General features: G+C 36.3%; 1 protein-coding gene across 3 annotated transcripts; it reads right to left on the bottom strand.

The window, feature by feature from the left end:
* Nucleotides 1–5,157: 5,157 nt before the first annotated feature.
* On the bottom strand, nt 5,158–26,233 carry LOC129269146 (protein FAM227B-like). Of its 3 annotated transcripts, none has more exons than XM_064105386.1 (11): nt 26,093–26,231; nt 21,344–21,512; nt 18,648–18,701; nt 17,267–17,331; nt 16,614–16,655; nt 15,067–15,240; nt 14,259–14,399; nt 12,545–12,773; nt 9,315–9,784; nt 7,618–7,928; nt 5,158–6,867 (listed from the first exon to the last, which is right to left on the bottom strand). In XM_064105386.1, exons 2-11 carry the CDS (start codon nt 21,399–21,401, stop codon nt 6,717–6,719), a joined length of 1,695 nt encoding a protein of 564 aa, XP_063961456.1. In that variant the 5' UTR covers nt 21,402–21,512; nt 26,093–26,231; the 3' UTR covers nt 5,158–6,716. The 3 variants fall into 3 exon arrangements, with proteins under 3 accessions (XP_063961456.1, XP_054762575.2, XP_054762577.2); XM_054906600.2 differs by having other exon boundaries at nt 21,351–21,512; nt 26,093–26,226; XM_054906602.2 differs by lacking the exon at nt 18,648–18,701 and having other exon boundaries at nt 21,351–21,512; nt 26,093–26,233.
* Nucleotides 26,234–27,060: the final 827 nt, after the last annotated feature.

The following is a 27,060-nucleotide window of genomic DNA, read 5'->3' as shown; positions in this document are numbered from 1 at the left end:
CGAAACACGAGCCAAAAATGTGCGATATTCCAGCCTGAAAACTGGATATTCTATGTATTTTTGTAACCATACCTTATACTACACAATAATTGATGCGAGCGCGAAGCGCGAGCAAAAACAAAAATTTTGTGATGTTTAGCCTAAAATGTATTATGTATTACATCAAAAAGGTATTTCATTTCGAAAAAAGGTCATTATTTGCTACGGGGATTTTTTTTTTTTTTTTTTTTTTTGGGGGGGGGGGGCACTTTTCCCCTGCCCCCTAGGTTCGCCGCCCCGGAATGGATCACAATGGAGTGGATGGCATCTAATTAAAAAAAATATCCCCCATATTATGGGGGTACTGTATTTGCTATTTGCAAAGGTACTAGGTTGTAAACCAATTAAAAAAAAATCTTCTTAAATAAATATACTATTAAGGAATGTCATTAGTTGAGAACTAGTTGGAATCTCGGCAGGTTTTGTTCTTAATGCAGCAACAAGGTAAAAATCTTCTTGAGATTCTCATCATTAATTTGCAGTTCAAAAGTGGGGACTGTCTGGGTACTGGAATTGCTATTGTAATTTCATAATATTCTAAAGGTTTTGTTGTTGTTAAGCCTGGACTTAACAACTGATTCAGTAGCATAATTTTGTTTTGGGCTAAGATCAGGGAATATTCCCATACAGGAGCAATTATTTATTGCTGAATGATACGCGCCGTCAACAACAGCAACATCAAATAATGAAAGCTAGTGTGTAAAATTGATACATTTACACTCGTCTAAAATATAGCTTATTGGGGAAGGATGACAAACTGCCCCATCTACTTTTCTATTGGTACATGTATTACACATAATGGGCTAAACTTTCTAACCCTGCATTTCTTTGTACGATATTGCAAATTAGATTCCACTAGACTCAATATTACCAAGTTCACATTTTCATTTATTTGTTTATTAATTTATCTATTGTTTTATTTACCCAGGGTGACTTCTTTCTGTACAAAACTGATTTACAAGAGAGTCCTGCACAGTTAAAATACAAACATATGCCTAATACAATATTTATACAATATAAAAGAGGAAATGAAATAAAACATTACAATAAAGAAAAAAATATATATTTAGAAAAATACAATCAAATATAAAACTATTAAAAAAATACTCGGTACAATAAATATAAATACTTATGGGTGTCTTATTCTTTTTATTATCAACAATAGTGAAACATCAATGGCATAAACAGAATGGTTGTTATTAAGTTCTGAAGAGTGAAAAAGAGGCAAAACAAAGAAAAAAGAGGAGCAAAACACGATGCAATATGATTTTACTTTCTATAAACCATCTCCAGGTCAGTTGACCGCTAGACCCATTTCCTTTGATTTTGATACACATGCGTATAGTTTGGCTGATAAAAACAGAAATTTAAATGACTTACCTGTACTTTTATCATCACCCGTAGGGCCTGTTTCTCCATATGTTGCTGTATCGTGAGTGCTGAAAATCTACACTACAGACGTTAAACGTGTGAGAAAATAAAAATTGAATTTCTGTAGGATTTCTTCCCATTCTAGAGTTTCTTTTACAAGCGAGAGACAGTCGTTCTTAACTAAAATAATCTGTAACAGGCTCCTTGAATTCATGTATAACGTATCAGACGAAAAGCATGTGTGAATTTATACCGCTCATTCATGAACTGCCTCTATTATTCTGAGGGAGTGATTCAGATTTTCCCGCCATTGTACGATCGTGTCGCCTCAGTGCGCATTACGTAATCGCCAAGCCTGTCAAAGGCACCGCACCACTGAACTTTCAAGTCCACTGAAAGGTCCTCTTTCGTAAATTTGATAACTTTATTTTATTTTTAATAATCATACAACTTCTATTAGTTAATAATTAAATTTCAAATTGTATTTTTGTAATTACGTTGTACAATTTTTGTATGTTTTTTATGGCGAAATATATAATAATAATAACAGATAATAATAATAATAATGATGATGGTGATAATAATAATAATATTCATCAGTGGTCGACTTATCAGCTTTTTTCTTTAGATTAATCACATATAACTATGCATGAACAATTTAACCATTCATATATTTTCGGTATAATTATTTAATTCACTTTTTTGGTTTTGTGTTTCTCTATTTTTGTAAGATTTGTGAGAAAACCGATGAATTGTTAATGTAGGCCTAGTGTAAGTTGATAATAAGTATAGTGGCTTCCTGGGTGGTTCATGATTTGTGTCTAACTTTCTTAGTTAATATTATCTATCTATCATTCTATCCATCCATCCACCCATCCATCCATCTAATCTATCTATCTATCTATCTATCTATCTATCTATCTATCTATCTATCTATCTATCTATCTATCTATCTATCTATCTATCTATCTATCTATCTATCTATCTATCCGATCTATATGCATGTATCTATTTTCTTTGCTCTTTTGCGATGAATGCCCAAACAAACAAGTGCCCATAAGATATGTTTCATGTTTATAGGTATTTTGGAGAGTTTATGTTTTTTAACGTACTTGAAAAAAAAAATCACGATTATATATTTCTGGTCAAAATTACAAGGGGTTAAAGTTCAGTATTTTCTTCCAAAAATTCCCCAGAACACCTGTAACCGACAGATCTTGGGGTCCATTGCCGTTACAGGATGATCGAGCATTAATTACCAAAGATAACAGGAAATCATAAACCTACCCCCTAGAAATTTTTGTCCCAAAAAGTGACGATTTTGCAGTTGGATGAAGAAAATTTCCCCAAACACCTGTCAACGACAAATTTGGAGGGGTGGGGCTTTTAGTAATATTTAAGGAGGGTATAGTACATCAAGCAATTATTGACAAAGAACGTAGAAAAATTGGATTTTTTAAAAAACTAAAGGTAATGCGAAGTTGCAAACTAACCCGGTGCAAATTTTACAAAAAAAAAGGATCATGTTCATATTTTCATGAAAACAACCCTTGGTGGTCAGTACATTCAATGAAAAGAGAATGCATGACAAAGAAAAAATGTATTAAAAAAAAATAAAATCATGTAGTTACCCTTTGCCATTTCGGCCCGGAAAGTGATTATTTAAGTGTACAAGTAGGCATACACCGTACCAGGGCCTCAAGCCACGTTAAAAAACTTCCACACACGGTCATCCTTAAAGGTCAGAACCAATAAAATTTTCATCCTTATTTGCAGATGAGCCCTATTGTCCATATTATTTTTACACTTCTTCTATCCAATTGTACGATCCTCTCTTTCCACCCTCTGCTCATCATCGACAGCTCTGATGCTTTCCCTTTCTCTATTCTTCCTCCCTTTCTACCAGTCTTTACCTCCACTCTCTTCGTCACTTCTTTTTAATCTTCACACACTGAAGCTAAGGTCCCCAATAATAGTATGAAGTCTGTCTGGTATCATGATAAAAGGAAGCAACTGATTTTTTTTTTTATAAATATTTTTTTCCTTGATTTGGGATATTTTCTGTATGCTATACATGATACTAAAGTAATTGGTTTCACATAGCCCTCAACTTCTAGATATAAAATTAAACAAATATAATGGTCATGAATTGAATATAAACATTTCAAAAGCAATTCTATGTATTTCCACAATGACATAATTTCCTCATTTGATAAGAAACTGATTCCACAGATTAGCTTCCTTTTGTCATGAGACGGCAGTACACAAGTAGCCAAGATTAGCTTCCTCCTTGATGAAACACCCACGGGTGGGGGGAGGGCATTCACAAAGAGTTAAGTATGACTTATTAGAGTCATGCTTCAATGGCAAAGCGCACATGGTTTGTAACAAGCATTCTTATTGGGTTCAAATCCCAGCCATGGCGTGGTTTCCTGCAGCAAGGAATTCATCCACATTGTGCTGCACGCGACCCAGGTGAGGTAAATGGGTACTACCGGCAGGAAGTAATTCCTCAAAAAGCTGTGTGCCCCTGAATAGGTCGCCTTGCTTAGCCGGGTAATAATAATAGCAGGGCCCGCTGGGAGAACAGTTTTCAGAACTGAAGTGGCTACCCTGGGTAAATATACCATTATTATTATTATTGATTAAAACACAATTGTGAATGTCCTCTTTAGCACGATTTGGTCAACATGCCGTGATGCCTTTTATACCACACCTAAACTGGAATTTCAATGTGACTCTAAGGAGGTGTTGCAAGAAAATATTTGCAATCAATTGCAAATTTCAGATGCAAATTTACAATCGATATATCAAGTATAATCAACGCAAATAAGTTCATACTTGTTGATGCAAGAAGCAGATCATCCATCAATTGTAATTTTGCAATTAAATGCATGACTTTAAAGGAGAATGAAACTCTTGGAGCAAGTTAGCTTTTGTGAAAGCAGAAAAATCAAAGAATAAGATCAACAAAACTTTGAGTAAAATAGGACTAGCAATAAAAGAGTTATGAGCATTTGAATGTCGAGATCACTAATGCTATGGAGATCCTCCCATTGGCAATGCGACCAAGATCTGTGATGTCACACACGTACAACTCTCCCATTTGGACACTGAAAATATACCCCAAAACATCTCTTTTTGCTCATTCTAATCATATGACAAACGATTCATCAATGATATAATGTTGTGAAACCTCTGTACTTATCTCATAAAGAGAACACCTCACCTTGTGATAGACTCTATAAAAGTGAGAATATAAGTTAAATAAGTACTAAAGTAATGAGGGAGTTGTACGTGTGTGATATCACAGATCTTGGTCGCATTGCCGATGGGAGGATCTACATGGCACTAGTGATCTCAATATTCAAATGCTCATAACTTTCTTATTATTCATTCAATCTTCCTCAAACTTTCAACAATATGTTTCTTTGATTTTTCTCTTTGATATGGATTCAGCTGGTTTCAAGGGTTTCATTCTCCTTTAAACTGACTTTGGGACCTAAAATTGACTTGCGATCAATTGCTAGTTCCTTGCAACACTCCATAAGTCACACTGACTCTTTGTGAAAACCCACCGGGCCAGGTTGGCAGGCCTGACAAAAATCTTTTACTTTCATGATTATGTGACTCAAGGGAGGTTGATTTATGCAGACTCTTGTCTTTCATTTGTGCTAAAGAAAATGAACCTTGAATTCTAATGTATGAGGCAGCACAAGTAAAAAAAATTCTAATTTAGTCTTGCTATATAATTTAATATATAATTTATTGCATGCACCAGAAATACACATGGTAAAATATACTCACACACTGTCTTTCCAAGGCACAACCCTTCATTTCACACTTCTGAAATGCACTATAAAAATATCACTATTATCATCTATTTTATATCTGTATATTTACACCTTTTATAATACTTTTTAAGTGGAATGTTTTTTCATCTCAAGGTGATTTTTCAACAGCGAAGCAATTACAATATATATTACCGATAAGATATAAAAGGTTAATCTATTAACCAAATGCCTATTCAATTCTGCAAATACAGTGACCAACTGGTTCTTGTACCCAATGAGATATTAGAATGTACTCTAGTACATAATTCACATTACTGACAATTTAGCAAAGCTTTAAGCTGATGGGAATCAAATTGATTGAAAATTTGATTGTTACCCAAGGACAGGCCACAAGTATTGTAAAAGGTCATGTGTAATAAATCTACCAAATACCACTGCAGAGATTTTATCTTTCCTTCAAAATCTGGGGAACGTTTCATCCACTGGCGGATCAGGGGGGGGGGGGGGTTCAATGCCCGCCCGTGCCCCCTCCCTTTTGAGAGGCACAATTCAAATTTGTAATGTAAAAATGCCGTTAAAAAAGAAGTGTGCCCCCTCCCAAATTTTTTCGTGGACATGTCCTTATTTTTTGTTGAAAACCTTCCTCGGAAAAATGTGCCCCCCCCCCTCTTTTTGGAAAATCCTGGATCCGCCCCTGGTTTCATCAATATTTTTCTTCGACAACTTGTCAGATCTGACAACTTTCTTTGATTCTTATTGGCTGAAAAGCAATGTTACTATGGTAACCGTCAGATAATAGTATGCAGCGCTCAGAAACATTTGTATTAAGCGCTACATAAATGTGGCATATTATTATTATCATAAAAGGGGACATGTCGGATTATACACTGACAACTCATTTCATGAAATGCTCCACAGAGCTAATCTGGCAATGCCAAGCGGTAGACCCACTTTTCACATTGGGGCTACTTCCTTCTTTTGAGGGGCTACCTTCCTTTGTGAAACACTCAATAAATGCAGATATCATCATTCTGCTGTATGTAGAATATTGGTTACCGGTATCTATAAAATGTTTTTTCAAATACTGATTTGGGTAGATCCTGGGGTGACTTCGGAAAAGATGGTCACCACAAAGTATACCATTTGGGGAATTTTAGAGGCAATTTGATCTGTGATGAGGTGAAATCACCCATCCTCAATTCTCTACACTATTAAGAGTAAAGTGTATACTGTAGTATAGCAGGTTATAAATGGAGTTATCTCTAACTACATGTATGGATAGCCAATTGTGATGGGCATCTCTAACAGTACAAATTCAATTGTCAGTTCATTTGACACTCAAGTCATTCATTAAATGTCTGGGAATAGTTCTCTTCATCATTGAAACATAAGGAAAGAGCCAAGTAAAGATAGGAAAAATGACATTTTGAAATTTTTGGCTTCCCATAATTAAAACACAGAGTTAGACCATGGCCTGAGTTAATTTGGACTTCTGAATAAGGGCCATCGAGTTTATTCCTGATCAGCGTAGTATTGCATGGCTTCCTCTACGGCTTGTGCAGCTCCTGTGCTGACTTCACCTTGGTCTTTGAGTAACTCTAGGACGAGCAGATCACTCAGCTTCTTCACCTCCCTAGGATGGCCCATCAAAGCATTCTCTCTCCTAGGATCAGAAAGAGAGGAAATAAAGTAATAGCATTCAGGGACCACTTAAAAACCAAAATACTAATAACTGTTTCTACATGTACATTTGCTCTCCAGGTACCATGACATTTGCTCCGGCGACAATTGCTCCGCTATAAAGTCCACACACTAATTAAATGACTAACTTCAAACCTAGATTTAACACTAATAACCTATTTACATATACATTTGCTCTCCAGGGTCCATGACATTTGCTCTGGCGACAATGGCTCCGCTGTAAATTCCACACACTAATTAAATGACTAACTTCAACCCTAGATTTGACACTATACCTTACCCTAAACCGGACCCTAAACCCAACATAAAACCCCATTATAATTCTTACCCTAAACCTAGTACTTCTTAGACGAAACACAGCGCCGAACAATTTTTGCAGGAGCAGATGTCATGTTATCGGTCTACCGTCCTCACAGGGAGCCCAAAGGGTGATGGTACCCCGCTCATCATACAATCTCCTTTGTGTGGCATACAACGTTCGTAGGATTTTCATGTGGCTTCACTATCATAGTTGTTAGCATTGAGTTCTACATATTTTAAATCTCAAACAAAGCTTTCCTTTGCAATTGAAATAGCCCCAGCAGCAATGGATGTTGGGACTAAGTTTTTGAAAGAAATGATGAGGCCATTTTCACACTAGTAACACCTAATTGCGAGGTCACAAGTACAAAATTAGGTTGTACTCGACTTATCAAGGGCTTGCGTTACCTACCTCATGTGTTCATGGAGCTGAGCCCTCTGCTGACCGAGGAAATGGGTATGTTCCTTGACGCCTTCTTCGTACATCTGCTGATAGGTGTCTTTCATATGACGTACATGCTGGAATGTCTCCTGGATGATGTCGTGGTACGTCGGGGCGCTGGATGAAGGTAGCTTGTCGATCTCTGTCCTCTGCAGTAGGATGTCCATACCCGCCGTCCTCTCCAGCCCCTCCTGCTTCATGAAGTGCGCCACCAGCGGGCTACGACCCTCCACGTTGAACACGTGCTTGACGAATGTCGGACCTTCGGCGGCTGGATGCGACTGTGAACGGATCATAGATTTCAGCAATATTAGTTAAAAGACAGCTATGGCAAAAGGTTTGATTTACTGAAGAAATGGGGGCCACATTTATTTCCATTTTGATGAAGTGCTCGAGGCGCTTAGAAAACAGCAAAAATGAAAAGAAAAGAGAAGTACAAGAAAAAGCACACTGCAATAGAAGGAAAATGTCTGTCTTCAAACCATGCTGAGATACAACAAATGGTATACATTAGATTAGATGACTTATGTGCCTGCTTAAGACCAAATTTCTATTTAAAAAAAATCAACAAAAAAAATCAGATGTATTACTTCTTATTTTCTTTCAATATTTCATGCAAATGTAACATATCCCATATTCTTTTGACCTGACTATTCACAAATTGTTCTATTCAAAGCTTATAGCATTGTTTTCCCATGTAGGAAGTGCCATTCAGACTTGTCAATTTTTGCAAAAGATGACTTATGAAGTTTGGTACCACTATATCAATGGCAAATACTTAGGGGTGAGTGGGGTAAATAAGGCCCCCTTTTTCATAATTCCAATCTTTTTCATGCATAGCAGTAGAAACATGATTAGATGTCTAATAATACGTATACAGTGGACCTACATTATCCAGTAGAAATATGAGAACTAATCAATCTCATCTGCATATTAATCACCATTAAACATTGTTATCAGGGGGCCTTATTAGCCCCATCGAAATGGGGCAAATCACAGGATTAACATTTAAGTGTTTTTCCAAAGGCCCCCATTTAAGGATTTATTTAATCCTATCAAATATTATTAAAAAAAAGATTGTCGGATTGTGTTTTCAACTGTCACAGTTATATCATTATGTTTCTAAATGTTCTATTTGAAATGGACATTTTCAGTGTACGTAAGCAAGAGTGGAGACATCTAGACTGCATTTTACCGTTTTAACAGATGAAACCATATAGTGTTAATCATGTTTTAATCGGGGGGGGGGGGGGCTCATTTGCCCCATCGGGCAAGTTAAGTTCATAGGCTTCCAGTTAGAAGAAAAGAGTGAAAGGGGTGAATTTTACTACAGTTCAAGCATGTAAAATAATGCCTTACAAAAGTAAACTAAGATACAAGTTAATACACATTACTGGGTGGGTACAGTACTTGCCTCTCTAAAAGTGGCGATGCTACTTTAAAAATTTTGATTTTGAGGTGCTGCTAGGTTTGCGCTCCTCCTGGCCACATGCAGAAGTATTGAACCATGAGACATTGTTTATGCTCAAGATTTGTGCTTAGGAACTCTCTCAAATACCACACAAAGAGCAATCCCCTTGACACTGGAAAACTTGAGCATTCAGCTAAAAACTAGATGGGGGCTTATTTACCCCACTCTCCCTGATATTCAAGTCGAGTATTCTTACCTCTTTCTTCTCTGTTTTCTTGTTGGTGCTCGTCCTTGATACAGAAGGCCTCACCGTCAGGTCCGATGACTTCCCTCCGACCCTAGTCTTTGAATCACTCTTCTTAGATATTATAGACGCAACGTCTTTCTTCTTTGACAAACATGTCTTTCCCTTCATCTCCTTTCCTCCTCCTCCTGTCCCGCCCCCTTTCCCATCATGCATCAAGTCCACACTAGACTGTTCTACCGATATTTCACTGATGGTTTGCAATGGAGGTTTACTGGTATTCTTTGTCAAGTCAGTCCTACTGTTTTGTTTTTTACATTTGTCTTTAGGTTGATATGACGATATAGAGCTGATACTCTGGGCGTCAGCAACAGCTGAAATAAGACTGCCCTCGTCGTCTGCGATGGTGGAGCGGTTACCTCCTATATCCGCTAAGCTCTGACTAGAGTTTGATGAACTTGACTCAAAGTTTAGTATACCACCTGCAGAAGAAGATATTGCAATGAATTTGTTACAACACTACTGAATTCTATATTTACAATGTACAATCTATCAAAACAACATATTGAGACAAAGAGAAAATAAGGATAAAGTAACAACCAATCTCTCAGGACTGGAATGTGTGATATCACAACGAGGGCGCAATTTACATAGGCCCGTATTCTGAAGTTGGGTTTAAGTTAAACTCAGGTTTAAAGTTGTGGTTTAAGTATGGGAAGCCAAAAGTATCAAATTTGTTATTAAGTTGTATGTTTCTTATGTTTACTGTGCTCTTTCCTGATTCATCGATGGTGAAGCCAATAATCTTTTTATACTTCCTAGACAATTATGAATGATTTGAGAGCCAAATGAGCTGAAGTATATCTCTACTGTTAGTGATTTATGTAACAATTGGCTTCCCATACTTAAACCACAACTTTAAACCTGAGTTTAAGTTAAACCCGACTTCAGAATACGGGCCATAGGGTAGTATTCTGATAATTAACCTTAGGTTTAGCCCTAGTCTAAAGGTTACACGGGCCTAATTACAACTGGCAGGCAAAAGATATTAATTCGAGCCAACCCATTCTCAATTTTTGAATTTGATACTGCTGATTGACAAAATGAATGAATATGATTGACAATCTAACACTGATTCTAGGGAGGGTAAGTACTGAACTTCCTTTTTCCAAATTGGGAAGATATATCACCACTTTGGAACTATTTTTTTTACTCCAGCCGAAGAATTAGGGCCATTTTACTGTCTCAAGTGATGAATTTGATCCTGTCCGTTGTAGTTTTCATAAATGCTGATTTATTTTTAAAATGAGCCAGTCGAGGTAGCCTTTTCTGGTCAGATATGGAATGTAAGACATATATCCTATCCATTGGTAGTAAACATTCAATTTCGAATTTCATCCATATTTTTTATGATTTTTTTTAAAAGGAGAATGAAACCTTTGGAACAAGATAGCTTGTGTGAAAACAGAAAAATCAAAGAAACAGATCAACGAAAGTTTGAGAAAAATCGGACAAATAATGAAAAAGTTATAAGCATTTGAATATTGCGATCACTAATGCTATGGAGATCCTCAAATTGGCAATGCGACAAAGATGTGTGATGTCACTTGTGAAAAACTCTCCCCATTACTTTAGTATATATTTCACTCAAATTGCCTCTTTTATTACATCTATCAGTAGATCATGTGTTCTTTCTACAGGAGGGTATGTAATACAGATTTTTAAAGAATACATCATGGATAAAGAGTTTGTATCACCACAAGAAAAAGCAGGAAGAGACATTTTGAGGGTATTTTATAGTCCATCAAAGGGAAAGTTGTTCACATGTGACATCACACATCCTTGTCGCATTGCCAATGGGATGATCTCCATAGCATTAGTGATTGCAATATTCAAATGCTTATAACTTTCTCATTCTTTGTCCGATTTTTCACAAACTTTCTTTGTTCTTATTCTTTGATTTTTCTGTTTCGACACATGCCTACTTATTCCAAAGGTTTCATTCCCCTTTAAGTGCCACTTTGACACACGAGTCTATGGGAAATAAACTAGAATTTTAAATCACACTTCTATGGAATGCTGACTTCATAACATTTCTTACATATTCATGGCAATTATAATGTACCAATGAATTCATTGAAAGTCATGATATTTCTTTTATTTTTTTATTCTTCCAATTTCACCATTCATTTTTTTTCCCACAATTTTTTTGCAGCAGAATAAGAATGATTTTTAATTGATGAATAAGTTGAAAACCGGCACTCCATAAAAGTGTGGTCTAAGTTGTCCCAGGATTAACTAGTCTAAACCATTGCTATCAGAATACTACCCATACATTTTGGCTAATGATTTGCCATTTTGTCAGACATACAATGAATCATTACAGTAAAAGGACTCAATACTATAATGGTTGGGAGGGGAGTTCTAACAACTCCTCCCAACCTTGGAGACAAAAAAAATTTATCAGTTGTAAGGTTCTACCTAACTTTGTACCTGGACATTGGACAAGAAATTACAATTCTTGCATAAATTAACATAATGAAGCATAATGAATGACTTAAAACATATAAGGGAAAAAAAAATACAATTTTGTGATGTCAATGTACAATCCTCCTCCCCCCATATGATATATTATATCCCTTACTTAAGATTGTTGTATTGAGAGTGTACACAAGGAGAAAAGGAATAGTTTTACTACGAAAAACGTTTGCCATGAAAAAGTTAAATTTCCTTGCCGACGTCACGCATAGTCCATTTTTTCCCTAGGGAAAAAGTGAACTATACATTTTTTGACCCCCCTACCTCGTTTCGCGAGCTGTGCGACGCGAGCAAAGCGCTGCTATGGCATGCCCAACGGTACTCTCCACTGCATGCCACGGGAAACTTTCGGCGAGCTGCACTAACCAGGTGCGCTCGCTGAACAGACGATCCATACGGCAAGGCTTATTATTTTCTCAACAATTGTTCTATATCGACTTGTTAAACATCATTTTGCTGTAAAAGTTGGGTATCAACGAAGAATATCGGATGAAGAATATATATGAGTGGAAGGGATATAAAACAAATATACAATGACCATTCTCGGAACAGGCTAAAACTATTCGCACTCAGGAACATCACATAGTACTATTCTCCCTCGGGCCGATGGCCCTCGGGAGAATAGTACTATGTGATGTTCCTTCGATGCGAATAGTTTTAGCCAGATCCTCGAGTGTCATTGTATATTTGTATACTATGTTTACCTTTCTTCTTATCCTTTTTACTAAAATCATCTTTCTTCATATCGTGAGGCTCAAGGTCGTCAAAGTTCCATGCGGCCCATCTCCTGGGAGCTTGCTTAGTCCCAACTACCCACTCTGATGTAAGTCCACAAAGGTCTTCTTTAAAGCTGTCATCAAACTGCCTCCATGAGTTAGGGAAGGCTGCACAGTACGAGGCATACACTGCTTGGGCTAGGATGTCAGAATAGGACTGATGGAAGAACATTAAGTGATTCAGATGAAATTTCGAAATTACAGATAAATATGCAAAACGACATCCTTCGTCTAGATTTGTAAAAAAAATTGCAAAACTAGAGATCTTCTTGTGATGTATGTAAAATAATCCTATCAAATCTTTCATCTAATTTTTTACTACTGACCGCTTTGAGGGTGTCACAAGGAAGGCCCATTCCACTGACCAGAGACCTTTGAAAGACCAAGAATTGGCAAGGTCTTTCAGCAGGTGAGCCTACAAGGTCACTAAATTTGTGGTTTATGTGGACTGGCTCTGTAAACCCCTGAAAGAATTTTTTTTAAATGCAGGAAATATCACAATAGGACCTTGAAGACATCTGAAAATTTATACAGCAACAAGACTACTGAGAAAACACTGACAAATCTTTGAAAGACTACCAGAAACCACTGAAAGAACTCTGAAATACTGACCAAGACCCCACCCTCCCCCCCCCCCCCCTCCTGCTCAGAGAACTCTAAAAGGACTGACTGATATTTCTTGTCTTGCTGAAGTCAGACTACTGGTCTTTCAACAGTATTTCAAAGGTCTTTCATATAGTATATCTGCTATTTAGCAAGGATTTATCCTTTTACTTTCCATTGGTAAGGCCCCCATTCCATGATGGGGATTTAAAGGGATGGTCCAGGCTGAAAATATCTATATCTAAATAAATAGAGTAAAATTCACAGAGCAAAATGCTGAAAATTTCATCAAAATCGGATAACAAATAACAAAGTTATTCAATTTGAAAGTTTATCAATATTTTGTGAAAACAGTTATGTGCACATCGTCATGAATATTCATAAGGTGGGCTGATGATGTCATATCCCCACTTTTTCTTATGTTATTGCATGAAATCATAAATGTTTCATTTTTTCATACATGTGTAAATGATGTGTCTCCGTTATGATGAAATAAGTTGCGGCAATAAATAACTAATTAAAGCTCTTAATCAGTTGTCAATCCAATTTTTTTTGTTTTTGGTATAAAATTTGTGAATAAACCTAATTTTATGTAATAAAATACAAAAGATAAAGTGGGGATATGACATCATCAGTCCACCTAATGAATATTCATAAAGACATGCCTAGAACTGTTTCACCGGAAAAATGCAAATATTTAAAATTGAATAACTTTTTTATTTGTTATCCGATTTTGATCATATTTTCAGCATTTTGCTCTCTTAATTTTTCTCTATTTATTAAGATATAAATATTCTAGCCTGGACCATCCCTTTAAGGTACTATGTAGACATTAGAGATCCTTGAAAGTTAATTGAAAGACAGTTGAAAGATCTCTGTTGAATGGGGGGTTTTAATGCTAATGATCAAACTCAGCTGTATTTACTAGATGTTAGTGCTTTTAATACCTTGCTGACCGCTAAGTTCTCTAATATGTGTAACATGGAAATAACCAGTTTCTGTGCATTGATTCTGCACCTACAAAAAAAAGACCACTAACCTTGAAAAAGACGTCTCTATACTTGGGTTGCTTGGCTGAGAGGAGCAACTTCACATAGTTGTATGAGATACGGTTGAAGAGTCTACTCTGAACTTTTCTACTTGGATGGTATCGATGCAGGAAGAAATACCAAAATGTATCCTGCAGAAAAAAATGTTGTGAAATACAAATTATTGACAGAAATGATAATGCACACAATCAACAGCACAGATTTTCTTTAATGATAGATAAAAATAGTGGTCCAAGAATATGCGTAATCAAAGAAATCAAAGAAATCTACAGAAGATAAAAATAGTGGTCCAAGAATAATGCGTAATCAAAGAAATCTACAAAAGATAAAAATAGTGGTCCAAGAATATGTGTAATCAAAGAAATCTACAGAAGATAAAAACAGTGGTCCAAGAATATGTGTAATCAAAGTAATCTAAGAAATCTACAGGAGATAAAAATAGTGGTCCAAGAATATATGTGAAATAAAAGAAATCTATGAAATCTATAGAAGATTTAAAAAAAGTGGACGAAGAATATGTGTAATCATAGAAATCTAAGAAATCTACAGAAGATAAAAATAGTGGTCCAAGAATATGTGTAATCAAAGAAATATAAGGAATCTACAGGAGATAAAAATATGGTAATCAAAGAAATCTAAGAAATCTACAGAAGATAAAAATAGTGGTCCAAGAATATGTGTAATCAAAGAAATCTAAGAAATCTACAGGAGATAAAAATATGGTCCAAGAATATGTGTAATCAAAGAAAACTAAGAAATCTACAGAAAAGGAAAAACCCTCTCCCCACAATTGCTTACCAATAATATGGCTTCAGACATCTTGGAATGAAATAGTCTCTTGAATTCAATCTTATAATGAGGTTTCTTTTCCAGATCTAATTGAGCTTTGGTAACAGTCTTGAGTATGACTATACCGGGGACCTCGGGAAGCTGTGTGAGGCGATCCGATTCATAACCTGGGTACTGATGAAGCTACAACGGAAGCAATCAAAACATTTCAATAGCCTGGTTATTGATATATTTTCAAACATTGTGTATTTATCTAGTGTCAGACACTCTGGAGGATGGGGCACTGATTTGGTGCTGCGGGTGCTTGTGTAGTGACTGCTCTTGGGGGTGTTTATTTTCTATAAATTGAAATTTGAATTTAGAGATTCGGCTGCCCGAGATGCGGTTGTTGTGGAGGCTCATAGAGTGCTGAATAGGCATTTCATTATTTGAATGTATATACTGCATTTTTTCAATATTCATTTTTGTATTATATATGCTGTAATTTCATGTGTTTTTTATTCTTTTTAAATCAGGACATCGATGTAAAATAGCAATTCAGATGATCTTTTTATTTTGTATAAATATCTCTAATAAATGAATAAATAAATAATAAAAAATAAAAAAATAAATAAATTGATAAATAAATGAATAAAATAAAATACTTGGGAAAGGAGAAGTTTTTTTTCCTACAATTTAACTTCTTATCCCATTGCCAGCTTTGGTAAACGAGCGGCCTTTATAGTAGAAAGAGCAATCAAACGTAAAACTCTAAAAATCAAACGAAACTCTGAAAATAAAAAGCAACATGATTTTCTACCAATCAGAAACAGGCATAGGCCTATGGTACTTGCATTAGATTTTGTGAAACAGGCTTCAGGAATCACAACCACACTATTGAAGGTTATGAGGAGTAGGGATACCAATATAGGCTAATTGGCATTCAAATTATTAAAAGTTCTCATACTCCATGGCCCGTATTCTGAACTCGGGTTTAAATTAAACAATGATTTAAAGTTGTGGTTTAACTATGGAGAGCCGATTGGGGCACAAATCCCTAACAGTACACATCCAATTTATTAACTCATATGACACCCAAATTGTCTGGGAATCTATGATGATAACTGAAGTATTTTGAAGTATTTTTCATCAATATGAAAGCATAAGGAAACAACATAGTAAACATAAGAAATATACAATATAAACAGAATGTTAGAAATTTTGGCTCCCATAATTTTAGCACAGACTTTAGACCATGGTCTAAGTTAAACCTGACTTCAGAATACGGGCCCATGAAAACATCTACATATATATGGGACATCATTTGACATTTCATTCATGTACCAGTAATCTGGTGTTTTTGGGCCTCTGACCATTATTTTGGTCCCGCAACATAAAGGTTTTCGCAATTGAGCATAAGCTTGATTTTTATGGTTAAATTGTAGTCAATGCAATCAATCATAAAAAACATGTTCTACGATGATTGCTAAGCTTTAAGTTATGGTCCCCTGCTTTGATCAAAAAGCTAAATAATAATATTCATGGATCATACATACTTGGATGACATATTTTCTTACCTCGACTAATCTGGGCTTTGTTCCAGTCTTTTCTTTTTGTTGCTATAACAAAAACAAAACAAACGTAACAAGAAAATATGAAAACATACATTTTTTTCTCGTTTAAAAAATCTAAAAGTAGTCACTAGTCCTGACAACTGATTATCATGTGAGAGGTGGATAGGGAAAAAAATATGAACAAATAAATAAGAATGTTATGACTTGTTCTTGTAAGAATTTTTAATTAGCTTTATGACTGCTGCATTGCAATGCAGGGTAGAACTTAAAGTAACTTTTTGTTTTGCTCTAATACACAAAAGCACTTGAGTGTTATTATTTTTCTTTTTTTTTTTTACTCAAATTTACATTTTCATTTTTGAGGCTGTAACAACGTGCCACCTAAATACCACTGTTTTTGCTTTAATTTTGGCCCAGTAAAAAAGGTGTTATTATAAAGGAGAAATCAAGAAATTAAAAACAAAAAGAAGAAACATCCCACAAATTTGCTACAATAATTCATCCATTCCGTCAGTTTTGATAAAAATACAATTCTAATTTTTTAATTATCAGAACTTTCTTATCATTCAAACTTTCACCACCCTCTTTTTGTTTTGCTTTCTTGTTTTTTTCTCGAGATCACAAAAACAATTGAATTGCCAAGGCTGGATATTCACCTTTCTGCTTGCTGCTAAGTTCTTTAAGAGATGCTTTCCTTTATCAGCCTTATCGACCTGAAGCACTGCAAGTAAATAAATATCTCTCATCAGTAACAAGTCTACTTTATATAGCATTCCTATACTCTATGGCCCATATTCTGAAGTCGGGTTTAACTTAAACACTGGTTTAAAGTTGTGGTTTAAGTATGGATAGCCAATTGTTACATAAATCACTAACAGTAGAGATATCATATTTCAGCTCATTTGGCTCTCAAATCATTCATAATTGTCCAGGAAGTACAGATAGATGATTGTCTTCACCATCGATGAATAAGAGCACAGTAAACATAAGAAACATACAACTTAATAAACACTTCGACACTTTTGGCTTTCCATAATTTTAGCACAGAGTTAGACCATGGCCTAAGTTAAACCCGACTTCAGAATATGGGCCTATGGTTTTAGCAGGATACATAAAGTTTAAACAGAAAAGGGAGGGTCAATCAACATTGTACTCAGAATCATCAAGAATGTAAATAAAGCAGAAAATTTTAATAAAACCTGCACAATTCCCATGTACATGTATTTAGTGTTCCATATTCCAACAAGGAATTACATGTATCATCACGCACACACAATAAAGCTTTGTTACTTTATGTAAAAGAATAAGCAGAATCTTTTCAATGAATTCCCACACATTGTGAGAAGCATACGTACCTTTACAGAGAACAAAAATGTGCTTGTACAAGATAATGATTCAGATACATGTAATGGGTGTCATAATGCAAGTGACTTGCAAACAATGATGATGATGATAATGATGACAATGAATGATGTTAAATAATATTGATAATTAGCCTTCAATGATTTATTATGTAATGATAATAATAATAGAAATAAAACTACTAATAGTAATAATAAGCATAGTGAAAATGATTAGATTATAACAATCATAGTGAGCATTTTCAAAGTGCCATCCATCTCTCTCTAGAAATAAATGAATCCAAGGTGCATTATTATGACTTTATTTACATTTAAATTGAAATGGACAGTACCTCTGTATTCAATGAATCATATACATGTACATGCTTGAAATTTATGTGATCAATTTAATTATATTTAACTCCAGTCACAATTGCAAAACTCGTTCTCTCCGCTAGATGCAATAGTGTACTGGACTAAAGTGTAACTATAGATCTATGCAAACATAGCTAAAAAGGTGCTCCCCACTACATGTAGATACTTGTGTACTAAACTAAACTGAAGCTAGAGGGGAAAACAGGGCTAAGAAAGGTGCTTCCTGCTAATAGGCTTGTATAGTAATAATAGCACGGCTAATAAAGGTGCTAACCACTAGATGCAAGTGTAGATATGGACTATAGGGGTAAACATAGCTTACTTGACTTGACAGCGTATACACCTGCAAACTGGTTGAGTTCTTTGACATCTTTGGCTGTAAATGACCCAACATGACAGAAGCAAATCAGTAAGACAGAGGCCCCCAAGCAAGTATGGATAAAGGCATGCAAGCAAGCAAACAACAAACAATTACTCAAACAGGGTGTTGTTTCCACGATATTACAGCTAGAAAACTAGCAATTTTTAAGTCATTACTCAATTATTTCAAAGTCCTTTCAAATAGATTCTGCATTGCAAATTCTATGTCTATTACACACAACTTCCATCTCAATGATTCTTGGACCTCTTGAGTTTCTTTAATGCAAGGACTCCAGGGGGGTGTTTCACAAAGATTTAAGTGCCTAGTTGCACGCGGTATAAAATGCATAACCGCATTGGTCAGATCATGCAAAGAGGATGCGCACTACTGCGTGTTGATCAATTAGATTGCGCGTTGCATTTGAGATACGCGTCTGCATTTAAGTGCAATTTCAGCCAATAAATCTTTGTGAAACAACCCCAGGTCTCATAGACTTGAGTCTATCATCTGAAGAAAAATGAGGTTCTTTGGAAACAACCAAGGATTAATAAATAAGAACAGTCAAATACAAAGTAATTTTTGGTGATAGTGTTAAATTCAGATACAAGGAGTATATGGAATAAATTGACTTTGACTTCTTCTGACAGAAACACAAATAGTTACATGTAAGACAGATAAATGAATTACATGAGAAAATATATATAACCTACAAACTGACTTTGACCAACAAAATGATATTTCACAATCAACATTGAATGTTAGTTCATGAAAGGTCATTTGCATACACTGTAAACAATCGGCACTTGAGCAAACTTGACAACAGAGGTGCGTTTCACAAAGAGCTATTCAATGAAACATGTTATAAGCTACTACGAATCCTTGCTTCTGATTGGCTGAGAGCAAATAAGTCAGTGAAAATTACTGACAAAGCTCTTCATGAAATGCTCCCTGGGACCTGTGCTTAAAACTTTTGCCTTTAATAACAAATGCTTGCGAACAAACTTAAGCTATTAACAACACTTTAAGGGGAAAAAAGATTGTAAAAATATTGCCAGATTTTTATTTATGCAAAAGGCAGTGTGGGTGGACATCACTTTCAACTTTAAAGCATTGAGTAAAGCACAATCATTATGATTTTCACTTCAAAATTGGAAAACGCAAACTATGCAAACAATTGAATATCACACGTATGAAGTGTATTAGTACTTTGTTTGACAGGGAGAGGTTATAACCCTTCCCGGGTTCCCCCATACATGGGGGAGCAGCTCTGAAATGAGGGCTTGACATAATGGAGTAGATTTACTGTCTGCACAAACCATGATAATGCTGTCAAATACTGTAAATCTACTTGCTTTAAAGATTGGCTGCCAGTCAAATAAGTTCAGAATGTAAAAAAAAAAATCCTAAAGTGTACAGTCTACAATGTAACATGAGTCAACTACTCTGTGTTCAAGTGATCACTCATCAAATATAACTAAAAAATTGTCGGTAGGTGATACATTTTATAGTGCATTTTCATCAATGTCAAAATGAATCTGTTTGTGTAAAAAAGGCTAACACACAATTCTTACATGAATGCTGCAAACTTCAAGCAGGTTTCAACCACACAATTTTAACAGTTATTGACAAATGTCTTAAAAAAACAACAACTAAGATCTCCATTCAAAGAATAAGTCATTACATTCAACAAAGACATCAATCCTGAAAGAAAAAATTAGTCAGAAAGCAACGAAGCAAGAGAGAATTTAACAATATCCAAATCCAAACTTACGTGTTATATCTGGAACCCAATGCAAACAGGTAAACAAATACAATGGTTTAATACACAATTACACATTGATGAAATTATTATGGTTATATGGACAAAACTTACTGTTAGTTTGCAACAATCGTTAAACCATTCATTATTAAGACATATCGAGCAATGGACATGCAAATAATTAGAGTTAGACAATTCCACAATTCTTGTCAATAAATATAAGAGTACTGCTGTTTATTTTCCCCTTATTTTTCACAAAAATAGTTAGGCATTCAAAGTTTTAAACCTGTATGCAAAGAATCTTCCACCAAAAGTTAATTGTACTGAAGAAAAAAAAACATGGTTCAGTCTACTTGCTATCCTGTTTCTTTGTTTGACTTTTTAAGTTCTAAAGATTATTTCTAAAGATGTATTTCTATTCAGTATTTTTGTAGTCTTGTTTGAAAAAAAAAAACTATTTGCCTTCACTGATACCCTCCAATTGACTGTACTGGATGCCTGGTTGAAAAATGTACAGGCTTATCAGTTACCAGGGGCAGCAAAACAAGAGGGAAAGAAGGCAACCGCCCCCTCGAAAAATAGGGGGAAACAAAAGGAAAAAGAAGTAAAAAAAAAAAAAAAAGACGTCTAGGCTGTGTTTTACTTGTGTATTTGCCCATTAGAAATATATGATGGTTTGTAAGTAGATACAAGGGATTTTGAAAAAGGGGCAGTATATCAAAATGACATCGCTTTTCGGTATTGCCCCTTCCCCCATTAAAATACCCTCGTGCTACCCCAGCCGGTAACTGACATTCCACATCTTATAAATAAATAGCAAAACAAATAAAAGTAACCAAAAAGAAAAAGTTCAAAGTATAATATATTTCCTGAATTTATATATAAAAAAAAAATAGACAAGATACCAGCTTTGGGTCCTTCATCGTAGCGTGGGGAGACTGGAGGGTAATCATCATCTCCAAAAGTCTGTCTGCTTTCTATCACTAAACCAGTAGCTAAATCCTGAAGCTCACGGTCGAGACTGGTAATACGATCATTCACCTTAGCAATACTCCCAACGAGAAAAGCTAACAAATATGTTGGTTAAGGAAAGATTAAGTGTGAATTGGCACATTTAGCCCTGGCAGTGAGCCAGAGGGGGGGGCAAGTATATTGTGGTATGGGGATGTGCTGCATTGCCAACAGCCTTTTCAAGCCCGTCTCGCACTAAGCGATTCGTTGCGATCCGAATTTCAAAGAAATTGTGATAACACTTGATATGGACATTCCAACTAATAAAATTTTACGGATCAGAGTAAAGAATAGTGGTAGGACTACTGAAATCAAAATTTAGTCCAGTTCGAGCCTCCCTAAATGGATAAAAACAAATTCAAATAAAAATCATGACGTCATCATTGGCTGCGACTTGAAGCCGATTTGGACTTTACTCCGACCACAGGACTTACCGCAAAGTAAAATTGATTTTAGTATTCCTAATATTATGCCAAACTTAAAAAAAAAAAAATACTTCTTGGAACTTTCATATTTAATGCAAAATGTGATTTCTTGAAAAATTGCATCGCCACGAATCGCATAGGCCTAGTGTGAGCCGGGATTTAGACCCCAATATAATTTCTCGAGCCTCAGCCTTAGTTACAACTCAGAAGATAATATTTAGCATTGAATAGTAGGCCTAAAAAGTTACTACTACTAGAAGTAGATCCAAGGCAAGAAGGCAAGATCCTTCAGCTCCCAAGATTTAGCTGTCTTATTGCTGTCTAGACAGGAATAACCGTCGTTTCTGGGGATTTATTCAACAATTTCTGACATTTTACTATAATCTCCATTTACCGACGGTAGTGTGTTAGTGCGAGCCTGCATGTGTAATCTGGCTCGACAATACGGAGGGTGGGTTTTGTCCAGATTTTTCATTTCTTTTAGATTCTAAATGACATTATATTATCTTGAACGAAGGCCCACTATTTTCTTTAGACTCTAATCTTTCTATTGATACGATGTAAAATCTATAAAATTTCGAAAATATACGTTACCGATGAGTTATTCCCCGGGTTTAATGTTGTAAATCGGATCAAAAATCAGATCGAAAATCGGATCGGCAGTTAAGCTTCTAAAATCGAAATCGAATCGAAAATCGAATCGGCCATGTTTAAAAACAAAGGAATACATCAAAATGTTGTTCGCGGTCGCGCGCATCTTCCTGACAAAGTCACAAAGACGAATGCATTGGAATGGAAGTCGCCAACATGCGCGATCGTTTGGAACATGTTTTAAAGCCAGGGGTTTTGAGGTGTTATTGCTTTAAAATAAACCGAGTGATTTTTATTAGAAAGATAAACGAAAGACGCATCTTCCGAGCAAAGGCGCAAAGGAAAATAAAATGAAAATATTTCTCATAGATCACAGGTTAATGAACGATCGGCGGGACATCTTTTAGAAGTATTTTTAGGTGCTAGCGATTTAGAATTATTGGAATGATCTCTTACGACGCATCATCTTAAAGTCGCAAGTGCAATTAAAATGAAGTAGACGACGCAAGCACGCACGATGATTTGAAATATGTTATTAAAATGTTTTGGGTAGCTAAGCTAGCGTTTTCAAATCAATTTGAAGTTCACGGCGGGGTCCGCTATCACCACGAGGTTGAAGAGAAGATCTCTATCATCATAAAGGGGATAAGAGAGAAGCGCAGTGAGCTCCGTCGGTAATACGACCTTTCAAAGTTCACGGCGGCATCCGCTATCACCACGAGATTGAAAATAAAATGTATATCATCATAAACGATGTAAGAGAGTAACGCAATAAGCTCCGTCAATAGTACAGTCTTTAAAAGTTTATGGCGGGGTCCGCTATCACCACGAGGTTGAAGAGAAGATTTATATCATTATAAGGGAGGTAAGAGAGTAACGCAGTGAGCTCCGTCGGTAATACGACCTTTCAAAGTTCACGGCGGCATCCGCTATCACCACGAGATTGAAAATAAAATGTATATCATCATAAACGATGTAAGAGAGTAATGCAATAAGCTCCGTCAGTAGCACGATCTTTAAAAGTTCACGGCGGGGTCCGCTATCACCACGAGGTTGAAGAGAAGATTTATATCATTATAAGGGAGGTAAGAGAGTAGCGCAGTGAGCTCCGTCGGTAATACGACCTTTCAAAGTTCACGGCGGCATCCGCTATCACCACGAGGTTGAAAATAAAATGTAAATCATCATAAACGATGTAAGAGAGTAACGCAATAAGCTCCGTCAATAGTACAGTCTTTAAAAGTTTCTGGCGGGGTCCGCTATCACCACGAGGTTGAAGAGAAGATTTATATCATTATAAACGATGTAAGATAGTAGCGCAGTGAGCTCCGTCGGTAATACGACCTTTCAAAGTTCACGGCGGCTTCCGCTATCACCACGAGGTTGAAAATAAAATGAATATCATCATAAATGATGTAAGAGAGTAACGCAATAAGCTCCGTCAATAGTACAGTCTTTAAAAGTTTCTGGCGGGGTCCGCTATCACCACGAGGTTGAAGAGAAGATTTATATCATTATAAACGATGTAAGAGAGTAGCGCAGTGAGCTCCGTCGGTAATACGACCTTTCAAAGTTCACGGCGGCTTCCGCTATCACCACGAGGTTGAAAATAAAATGTAAATCATCATAAACGATGTAAGAGAGTAACGCAATGAGCTCCGTCAATAGTACGACCTTTCAAAGTTCACGGCGGCATCCGCTATCACCACGAGGTTGAAAATAAAATGTATATCATCATAAACGATGTAAGAGAGTAACGCAATAAGCTCCGTCAATAGTACAGTCTTTAAAAGTTTCTGGCGGGGTCCGCTATCACCACGAGGTTGAAGAGAAGATTTATATCATTATAAACGATGTAAGAGAGTAGCGCAGTGAGCTCCGTCGGTAATACGACCTTTCAAAGTTCACGGCGGCTTCCGCTATCACCACGAGGTTGAAAATAAAATGAATATCATCATAAACGATGTAAGAGAGTAACGCAATGAGCTCCGTCAATAGTACAGTCTTTAAAAGTTAATGGCGGGGTCCGCTATCACCACGAGGTTGAAGAGAAGATTTATATCATTATAAAGGGGGTAAGAGAGTAGCGCAGTGATCTCCGTCTGTAATACGACCTTTCAAAGTTCACGGCGGCATCCGCTATCACCACGAGGTTGAAAATAAAATGTATATAATCATAAACGATGTAAGAGAGTAACGCAGTGAGCTCCGTCGGTAATACGACCTTTCAAAGTTCACGGCGGCATCCGCTATCACCATGAGTTGGAAGAGAAGATATCTATCCCCTTAAACATTGCCATAGATAATACCGCGACTTTCTCCCTGAATAATGCGACCTCTAAATAGCTAGCACCTCAAAAACAATCTTGAAATATGTTCTGAGCAATCACGCACTGTAACCAGATCTACGCCGATTTTTTATTTTCGATTTTTTCCTTCAAGGGGCATGATCGAAGATCGGCAAGTGATTGCCGATTGTGGTGAAATCGAATGGAATCGGTTGCCGATTGCAAAATCGGTTACAAGCTTACCCGGGTTATTCCTTAGTTTTTAATTTTCTGCCGGAGAGGAAAATATGGCAGCCGTCAACGAGTTGTGCTTTTATCAAGGCTTTCCGATTAAATTTTCGATATCTTGGCCAATCAATGCGAGCGACAAGTTCCGAGCGCACGCACATCTACATGTACAAGCGCAAAGCAGCGGCACAAATCGCGATATATAGCGACTGGTAAATACGTCTGTAAGGATGATGACGTCATCCAAGATGGCAACTTACGTTGACCAACGAAAGGATCGAAGATGACGATGTTTCGTTCATCGTTTGAAAGGAATTAGCGGTAACTGCAGTCTAAGGTACGATATTTCTGAATTTTAAACATTTTTTCGTAAATATGGATGTGATTTCTTTTTCATAATGTGACATTTTATGTACATAAAAACGATCGGAAAATCGGGTTTCTGCTGTTAGATCTAACGTAACTGCTAAAATACGTTGTCTGTACGTACGGGCCTCCAAGCTCTTCAGTCTATATTGGTGAGTGAGCCAACGCAGTTCAGCGGAACAACCAAAATACAGAGACTGAAGCTTTTGGTCTAGGCCTAATTGCTGTCCTGCCCAACAAAAAGTAGAATGAAACATTTTGCATTTGGTTCGGGCTAACTATATAGTTTAGATTTATGATTCTGACTCTGAATGAAATATGGCCATCTGAATGCATTTTTATCTTTTTTAAATGAAATTATGGAAAAGAACTTGGCGTGGCCGTGGGATTGTGAATGGTTACGACTTTTTAGATAATTATCTGAAGAATCAATATAAGACGAAATTTCCTTCGTTGCTATTTTTTTTTGGTTTGATATTTTTCCAACTCTTCGTTGTTGTTGTTGTTCGTTGTGGGTCGTTTCCACAACTCTTCGTCTTCGACAGCAACAACGGTTGCCTCCGCGATCCTCGACACTACCAAGGCATCCGTGCTCGGCCGCCTGAGCTTCGGCGGCGACGCTCCCCGAGTTACGGAAGAAGGTCCTAGACTCCTAGCAACCGTCACTATGTCAAAGCGTCCCATAATTGTTTGGATAAATGTTCCTGTAATTTATTACTATGTATTATTTAAGGATACGGGCTGTCTTCTTCTGCTGCTTCAAAACTTCTTCACGAGCTGCATCAAGTTCTTCTTTTGTCTCTAATGAATCTTCAGAATATAAGTTCATCGGAGAACTGACTCTGTTGATGAACTCCATCTTGATTGATGAAGAAGCTTCGCTGCATGCTATGCCGGTTGATGGCGCTCTACCGATATTGACCCAGAGTCAGATCAATTCCGTCTTTCAAAGTGACTAATTAGTTACATGAACTGATGAAATTGATAGTTTGAATTTTAACAGAAATGTTACGAATATAAAAATCAATGTTCCTTTTTCCAATATTTATTGCTTAAGAATTGAACATTGTTTTTCTCTTTCGCAATTTTATGCAGGTTACATAAGTTTATTTTGTTTATTATTTTCACTTTCACTCGAAAAACCTTCGGAATTTGCTTTTAAATCCTTTGAGTTTGAAAGTTAATCATTAAGATTAAAAATATATCCAATATTCGGCTTGTCACTATTCAAAGATCATTGTAAGTAGAATCGATAAATAGGGGCATACACTTCAAACTAACAAGAGCGGTATCAATTTGTAGGAAATTGATCAAAAACTTCAAATAAACGAAGCGACTCGAATAGAAGTCAGTCAAATTGTGATGCTATTCTTCAGTTGTCCTCTTGATATTTTTTTTTCATTTTATTTTCATTTTTATTCATCCCTTTTTTTTTTTTTGGGGGGGGGGGGTGTTACACCACAAATTGTCGCCCCCTCGACAATTTGTGCAAAATTTGACACCACGAATCACTCCTGCACAAACTTGTCGCCTCATTTAGACAACAATTTGTGGAGGAGGGAACATCACAAATTGTCGCCCCATTTCACTTGCCACTTAACACACAGAGTTGCAAATGCAATTAGACCATTTTGGCTATTAGACGAATTGGTCATAAGACCATATGAGAATTAGACCAAGTATACATTAGACCAATTGCAAATTAG

The sequence above is a fragment of the Lytechinus pictus genome, chromosome 10 (genome assembly GCF_037042905.1).
Source record: "Lytechinus pictus isolate F3 Inbred chromosome 10, Lp3.0, whole genome shotgun sequence".
NCBI classification, from domain to species: domain Eukaryota; kingdom Metazoa; phylum Echinodermata; class Echinoidea; order Temnopleuroida; family Toxopneustidae; genus Lytechinus; species Lytechinus pictus.
The sequence above is the reverse complement of the archived record's forward strand: the minus strand, read 5'-3'. Positions and strand labels throughout refer to the sequence as shown.

Bases quoted from the DNA above. Each gene is read 5' to 3' on its own strand.
- LOC129269146 (XM_054906600.2), bottom strand. From the start codon at position 26,213: ATGGAGTTCATCAACAGAGTCAGTTCTCCGATGAACTTATATTCTGAA. The intron at 14,400-15,066 runs GTAAGCAATTGT...TTTTTTCTGCAG, and splicing joins TGTCTGAAGCCATATTATTG to GATACATTTTGGTATTTCTT. The intron at 12,774-14,258 runs GTTAGTGGTCTT...TTCTTCCATCAG, and splicing joins ATAGAGACGTCTTTTTCAAG to TCCTATTCTGACATCCTAGC.